The sequence below is a fragment of the Cyprinodon variegatus genome, unplaced genomic scaffold (genome assembly GCF_000732505.1).
Source record: "Cyprinodon variegatus isolate N-32 unplaced genomic scaffold, C_variegatus-1.0 Scaffold1735, whole genome shotgun sequence".
NCBI lineage: Eukaryota > Metazoa > Chordata > Actinopteri > Cyprinodontiformes > Cyprinodontidae > Cyprinodon > Cyprinodon variegatus.
The window spans coordinates 32,854-40,617 of NW_015152188.1; the positions used below are offsets into that span (position 1 = coordinate 32,854).

The 7,764-nt window shown below is 39.1% G+C and overlaps 1 protein-coding gene across 1 annotated transcript in view; it reads right to left on the minus strand.

Moving 5' to 3' along the window:
• rspo2 (R-spondin 2) overlaps positions 1-7,764 on the minus strand; it is an 82,859-nt gene that overhangs the window by 30,273 nt on the left and 44,822 nt on the right. The window contains exons 3-4 of the mRNA XM_015404422.1: positions 4,231-4,374; positions 2,930-3,118 (exon numbers count right to left, since the gene is read on the minus strand). Coding sequence (XP_015259908.1) covers positions 2,930-3,118; positions 4,231-4,374 — 333 coding nt within the window. The remainder of the gene's footprint in view (positions 1-2,929; positions 3,119-4,230; positions 4,375-7,764) is intronic.

Genomic DNA, 7,764 nt, shown 5'->3' on the forward strand with positions numbered 1-7,764 from the left:
ATATATATATAGATGAGTTGAGTTGCTTGGAAATGTCTGTGGGGATTTCTGTGAAGCCGTCCAAATGAGGAGCTAAGAGAGTGGCAGTGTTATTGGCCTCTTTCCTTCAGCTCATGAGAAAGAGAGTGAAGCACCCAATCTATCAATGCTGATAGGACGAGAGGAGCTATTAATAAAGTCTCTCTATTGTTTTCAACTTGTTTAGCAGTGATCCAGAGTAAAGATGAGCTTTTTAATCTGTATCCCAAGGGTACAGTGCTAAACAGACAGGCAGGCTGTGTGGCCAAAAGACCAGACTCATTTGGCTTCAGCATGGGTAAAAAAAGCACTAAATATCTGAAGTGTCAAACATAAAGGTCAGTTGTACGACTATAAAACCCGTTTAGAAATACTGAGCAACCCAAAGGTATGGGTTTATTCAAGCTGAACGTGACAAGTTTGGTTAAAGTATTTCTGTTGTTCAGCCAAACACAGACAGAAAGCATTAAATAAATCCCTGCAGCATGAGTGATATGCGAGGGTACGCAGAGCTGCAGAACGCACGGATCACATCAGACACGGTTTACATGATACTAACTGTGAAAAGGCTTCTCGTCCTGATATCATCTAGGCTTCAGTTACACCTCTCGAGTTTCCTCTTATTATAAGGTCTATATAAAGCAAACTTGATCAGAAAGTCAATAATCAAAAGGCCTTCTGATCATTCTGGGAGATCCAAAAATGATAACACATTTCATTTAGCTCTGACAGTGTATGTTAAGGTTTGAATCTGTTTTATTCCAAATAAATGGCTTCTCCTAATTTATCCTATTTTTTCCAACCCAAAGAATCGCTCAGTGTTATGCCTTGTACGGTACTTAGCAAATATGTTTTCAATACACTGAACTTTCTTATGTTTTGTGATGTCACAACCACAACCCCCACTGTGTTTGAGTGGTAGTGAAAGAAAAGTAATGCATTGTTATTAAATGCTTAAAGATGCAAATCTAAAAAGTTTGGCCTCCATTTGTTTTCAGCCTCAACATCAAAATGGTAATAAAAAACAAAATGTGCTGCAGTTACAGCTTTAAGACTTTAGATGCTAGAGTAGTGGCCTATTCTACTATTCAAAACAGCTTAATTTGATTGAAATGGGGTAGGGAGAGAAGAAGGTTTGGATTTTACCTTGGCAATTCTAACTCCAAACTATGCTTTAATGCATTTCCTTGACTGTACCTTTAAGTTAGTAATACTTTTGTGAATTCATCCTCCACCCCATGCTCAGGTCTCTTCTTTTTGCTTACATTCAACTCAGCATAATGCTTCCAACTCCGTGTTTTATGATGTTTTACAAAATAAATCCAAGTATTAATTTGAAATGTTTGATTCTAACCTGACAAAATACAAAATTATTCAAAGGGTGTAAGCACCTTTAAGCAAAAACCATGTAATACTGCCCCTTCTTAGTATCCTCTCTTCATTCAACCTTGAAATAACTACATTATACACAGTGGCCTCCCCCTTACCTAATTATCCTTGATTAGCACTACCTCAAAGTGATCACGTGAAGGTGTACGCCCTCAGATGTCCAATACAACACCATTACGCCAAAGTTCCACCCGTTCAACCTCAAGAACTCAAATTTCTCCTTCTATTTATTTGAAGTGTTGTATTAAACCGACTTTTGCCAAGTTGAGATTTTTCATAAGGAGTGTGGAATTATCAACACATGCCAAAGAATGAACTGCTGCCTTTATTTAACAGGCCACCACAGCACTTCACATACCGGAAAAATCCTCAGATTCATATGTAATGACACTTTTACACACAGCCCATCTCCGAGATGGAATGCAGCCTCTGGATAAAGAACTGCAAGGTGAGGTTTTAAATACAATTAAAATAAATAGGAGCTATGAATTTAAGAATTCTGTTGGTTTCTAGGCAGTTTTTGCAATCAGGAATTACATCAACATGAAACAGTAACTCGCGTTCTGTGCATAACATTGTAAAATGTTAATTTAGGAGGGTCATAAAGTTTCCCCAAAAAGGTCAAGTACTCATGCCAGAATCATAAGGAGGTGCATGGAGCTTGGCAAGAAATTCTCTGACAAACAAGATGGGACATTAAGTACTAAATGTGCCATGGGATCACAGTTTCCAACCCCGTCAGCAGCCCTTGCAGCACTGCAATTTCAGAAACTATCAGGCTTTATTTCAAGTTTATTTACTCTTTCACCACTTCACTAAGTAACCCTTCCATTCGCCACTTCCTTCCAAAAATGGAGAAAATTCCTGAAAGTTAGAATATGTTTTTTTTCTACTTCTTTGACAGACTGGCCGATATCTGCCACCATAATTGCTTCCTTATTTGGTATATTAAATATTTACACTTGGCCCTTCTTAATTCCGATTTTATGAGAGATTGTAAAGTATATTAAGGAAAAAGACATTTATTTTAAAGGCACCGCTAACTCGGACCATCATCCCCAAATGGTTTATCTGGAACATCTAAGAGAAATGGTTTATGCTTTGAAGAAAAAAAAAATCCCTTTAGCTGTATGTGCATGGCGAAATTCCATCAACTTCTCATATAATGGTCTGACATACATGCTCTGCACACCACAGAAATCTCTCAAGCTGACAGGAGGAAACAGACACGACCATTGAGGAAACCTGCAGCTTGTACTTTCAAGGATTCCACAAAGGAGATGAGGGGAGATGGAAGAGCGTGGTGGGAAATATGCCCCGGGCAAAAGAGCTGCCTAGAACAAGGAGGGCTTTGGAAAAATTCTGATATTTCATGCAGGGTAGGACCACTGTGAGACTAAATCAGTCACACAAAGAAAACATAGCATGAGTGTGAGGGTTACATGACACAGGTGATGGTCGAATGGGGATGCTTTGCTAGAATAAGTGTTCTCATCGACAGATGTCCCTATACCATCCTTACCTCTCCTGCAGTGTCTCATGGCCATTTTGCACATCCTGGACTCAGCAATGGTGGGACACGGTATTGTGTCCTTGGGAGGTTTCTTGACGATGTACCTCGTTCGGGTCTCCAGACCCCACTTATAGCCACAGGTTTTGTTTCTCCTGGTGCAGGCTCCCCACTCACTCCACTGCCCCACCTCGCAGCCCTCTGCACGGGTTAAACAGAAACATGGACGTGCAATGAAATCAGAGAATTGTTCTACAGAGGCAGCTCATAGATCAAGCTTTCTCACTGGTTAGGGCGGCTTTACTGGGATGCTATGACAAATTTATGTATAGAGAATTTATTTTTTAAAGATAGAATGTTAGCTGTAGAGCAGTCAGTTGATGCTTATTTTTGAGATTATAATCTACAGGTAATGGAAACTCCAAATTATGTTTCTCTACAGTTAGAATCGTACACAAGAACAAAAAGCTGAGTACCTTTTATGTGAAAATGTCAGTCAAATAAAATACATATCCATGTACGGTATTAGCACTTAGTACTAGTACTTCCTTTTTGCTTAAATATTGGATCAATATGGCAGGAAGCCCAGGTTGCTATAATTGCAGCCTCAGGCTCCTCTGCATCGTTTATCTGATTTCTCTTATCTTCCATTTTGACAATGTGTAAAAAATTTTATGTGGGGTTCAGGCCAGGTGTTACTTTCTGCTGCAAGATAAAATCAGCATAAACTGGTTCTATGGTTTTAAAAATGGCATGGTTTCTAAAAGCATCCATTGGAAAATTTTAGACTGGACCTGACAATACTTGAGTTCTCTGCTCATCCTCCATTTCATTTTAGACAAGGTAAGTAAGTCTGGACATTTTTTTACCAAATATAAGCAGGAAAGTGAGTCCTCTATCTCAGATCCTGGATAAGTTTCTTCATATTGGCTCTAAAGTTGCTGTTCATGCTTTCTAAAATGAGCTTTTCTCTCCAAGCAGGGCTGTGGTTATCAATTCTGCCTGAAGATCTTTTCCCACCATACTTTTTTGCTTTCACTCAACTTTCCATTAACAAGTTTTAAAACAGACTTCTTTCCCAATGACTGGACAAGTCTTTAGTCGGCCATTTTTCTATTGCTGTGTTTGCTCATGTAAAATACATTATTTTGATATAAAACTATTCTATTTTTCCGTGAAGGATTTCTTATTTGAAAGCCTAAATCACTAGAAATAGCAGCTATAAGTAATATGAATAGTTATTCTATATGATGTTTATGAATGTAAATATCAAATTAAAACATTTTTTGTTTTGTTTTTTTCATTTTACGTACCTCCACACTCCATTGTGTCTTCCAGTGGGGCAAAACCCTCGGGGCACTTATCAAAACAGCGCCCTTTGTGTAGGTAAAAACCAGATTTGCACTTGGTACAGAAGTCTTTGCTGAAGCAGGACTCGCAGTTGTCTATCCTGCACCCTGGAGGAAGAAAGAGAAAAAAGAGGAAAAGTAATTTGGGTCTTAGCAATCCGCTCATGTGGAGTTGATTCAGAGCTATATCTTCAGGGAAAAAACTATTGTAGAAGGAATTGTAGCCTCGCTCATTCAAAAATAAAACAGTCAATGATTTTTGATTTATTTTACTTGGGAGAATCACCGTAGTGTTTTTGACATCAGCTCCTTTGTTCCATACATTCCTGTTTTTGCTTAAATATAGTAAATCAAAAGTGTAAAACCCAAAAAAGAGCAGAACAGCAGAAAGGGTGCGAAACGGAGAGAAGCTAAACTCTACCTACAGGTTCATCCAAAACTACATTGGCAAACGCACCAGCTCACATGTTTTAACTACTGGGTGCTGCAAAAGGAATGACTGTGTCTGTAATGTTATCTTATCTCTCCCAACTGTTCATATCTGTATCTTTTTCCATAACCAAAAGATTATTGGAGAGTCAGCTTTTCATTAAACTCTGAATGATGGGTTGAGATCACAGGGGTGGTTTGGGGTCCCTCAGGTTTTGGCTTAAGCTTTGAAGAAGAAGAAGAATGTGGGTTCGTGACTGAAGAGCAGCAAAGACAGAAGACAACATCTTGCTAAGTAAATACAGAAGGGTTTCAAGGCAAACACAACTGCAAACTCTGTGTCTCACGCCACGCCCTGTCGACTTGCATGTCGCACAGAGCAATTCTTGCGAAGAAAGGCACGGTAATGTGTCATCAAGGTCCCTGCAAATGACACGTCAAGCGGAGCCAAATTACAACAACCAAACCAACAGGGCGACGCACAGCCCCACATGATTAGAAGGAGCCTCCCAGAGCTGTCTAATTTATGTTTCTTCTCAGAAACTCTGTGTAGCCCTGTGGCCCAATACTCACAATCTCAAACCTAAAACCACCAGCTTCCACTTGTTGCACAGGGGCTTCCAGGTAGATTGGCATTATTTGTTCTGATTGTTCACAACACATACACCTGTGCACTCCTTAAAATACACTCTTCAAACTGTGTGATTTTTTTTCAGATATGAGACAGACAGAGAATAACGGCTGCTCTTTTATCTGTGACCCTTGGGGAAGGGAAGGTTCTCACAATCACACCCCTTAATTACACCATCTCTAGCTAACCATCAGGCCTCCTCCACGACATTCCTGCAAAACGAGGGGGTCCCTCCCCGCTTCACTTTGAACCCTAAAGTATGGCCTCTGCCCACTCACTCTGGTCTCACGCTTTCCCAACCAGTCTAAACAAACTATGAACACGCACGTTTCACAATCACACACATACCAATAAGATATGATTAGAGATAGGCCCACGCTACAGCAAAGCTTCGCTCTGGAAAACATGGCTGCCCTGACCATAAATCTTCCTTCTGTAGTTTTCATTCTACCTTACATTCTACACTACCAATTTAAACACCTAATACAATTCTTAGGTGTTTTTCCTTCTCTCTTGTTCTGTAATCTTAATTCAGAACCCTAAGAGCCTTAATGATTGATCATATCATTTTCAGCTTTTTTTACCTTGTAAAAATTGTCAAGCATTTCTGTTTTGAAACCCCTCTACTCTAAAACCTCTAAATAAAATCCAGTGTTATGAGCTCCATTAGGAAATATTATTGGGAAAGCGGAAGGAAGGAACATTCAATATCACTTGATCTATGTTATCCTTACTCTGAAACACGGCAGGGACAGCATCATGCTGTGTATACTTTTACTCAGGAGTTACCTGGAAGCTGATTTAAGTTGATAAGAAATTGAAAAGGGCCAAAATTCAAGGCAGTAATTGGAAAAAACAGTGGAGGCACAATAACTAACCATTTAGCCAAGTTTTTTAGATAAAATCATGGTCTTCAGACCTAAATCCATTGGAAAATCTGTGGCAAGATTTACTAAATTGATTTCTTAAGATTTTCTCAACTGAATAAGACTTAATTTGAGCTGAATGAGACAGATTTTAGAAGTGCATTGACTCAGGGGTTTAGAAAGAAATGCAGCAGAATTTTTTTCAATTGTGTGAGGAACAAAGTGCACATCTATCCCGACTACACAAGTGTGCCAAGCTGGTAGTCGGTGCAGCCTAACTGCAACACAGTGATTGAGTTAATGCATTGCAAACTGAAAAGCTCAACGTGTTCTTTTCTATTTACAACATATCATAGACTTCACAGGCTTGTCATCACCTGAGAGAGTAGCTCTAATGCAAATTCTAAAAAAAAATATGCAGGATACAGAGAACATCTGGCAGAGCTCTTATGCTTTGAGCTTGTTGTGCAGATCTTGGTTATTGTTGGCAAACGTCACTAACAGAGCTGTGTAAAACGTTTAATCCTTCCTACTAGGATAGCATTTATCAGAGTTTTGATTGAAGGGTGACATTTGCCTCTATATCTCTAATGTAAACGGAGAGCATTGTAAATGCTTGTAAGATTGGTGAAAGCACATGCAAAGGCACCCTGATACAGCAAAGATAGAGGAACATTGGATGAACAGAGATTATGGGAATGGTTTGGTCCAATGGGGATCACCACAAAGAGATAGATAGCTGAGTCCACCTATTAGCTAAAGAACTATTTTGATTACAGAGCGAAGATCCTGCACTAATCACTTGCCGAATCAGCGGTGAAGCTCCATGTAAAGCAGTGCTAGAAACAGATATAGGAAAGCAGGTTAATTACCCCGATGGGATTAAGCTCAGGCCTTACCTATAAAATCTTCCTTTAGGTAATATAGGATGACTAATGAGGAATAATGAGGTGACTACACCCCGGTGAAAGGCTCCTGTTCCTGAGACTTAAATCTATTATCTTAATTATCTCTCAGCCCGGTTCTTGCTATGAGTTATTATATAATGGGCGCAAGTGGAAAAGCCTTATGACCAGTTAGAAGAACTGCAAAAGATGTCAATGAAGCTGTTGACAGTGACGCTTTCACCCGTTGCAATGCAAGTCCAGAGTGTCAGGTTTTTACTTTTTCTTTTTGTGTCTTTCTTGAGCTTGCAAGTGAATCTAAAGCTAAAAAAAGACTCACTGGGTGGTCTGTACCAAGAACCCATTAGTTCTATCAAGGACACTTAAAGACATTTCTCAGCTTTGGCCAATTCATGTTATTTAGCAGACTCAGATCTCCATAAGCAATAAGTTAAACAATTAACATAAATATTCACTGTGTTTAGACAGATAATGAATTGGTACAATGCATTAACCTTGTTCCAGGTTAACTGTGCTGTAATATATTTAAGGCTTCACATATAAAGACTTAAATGGCCAAAAAGCTTATAGTTAGAGGGGTTCAGGCTATCTATCTATCTATCTATCTATCTATCTATCTATCTATCTATCTATCTATCTATCTATCTATCTATCTATCTATCTGTCT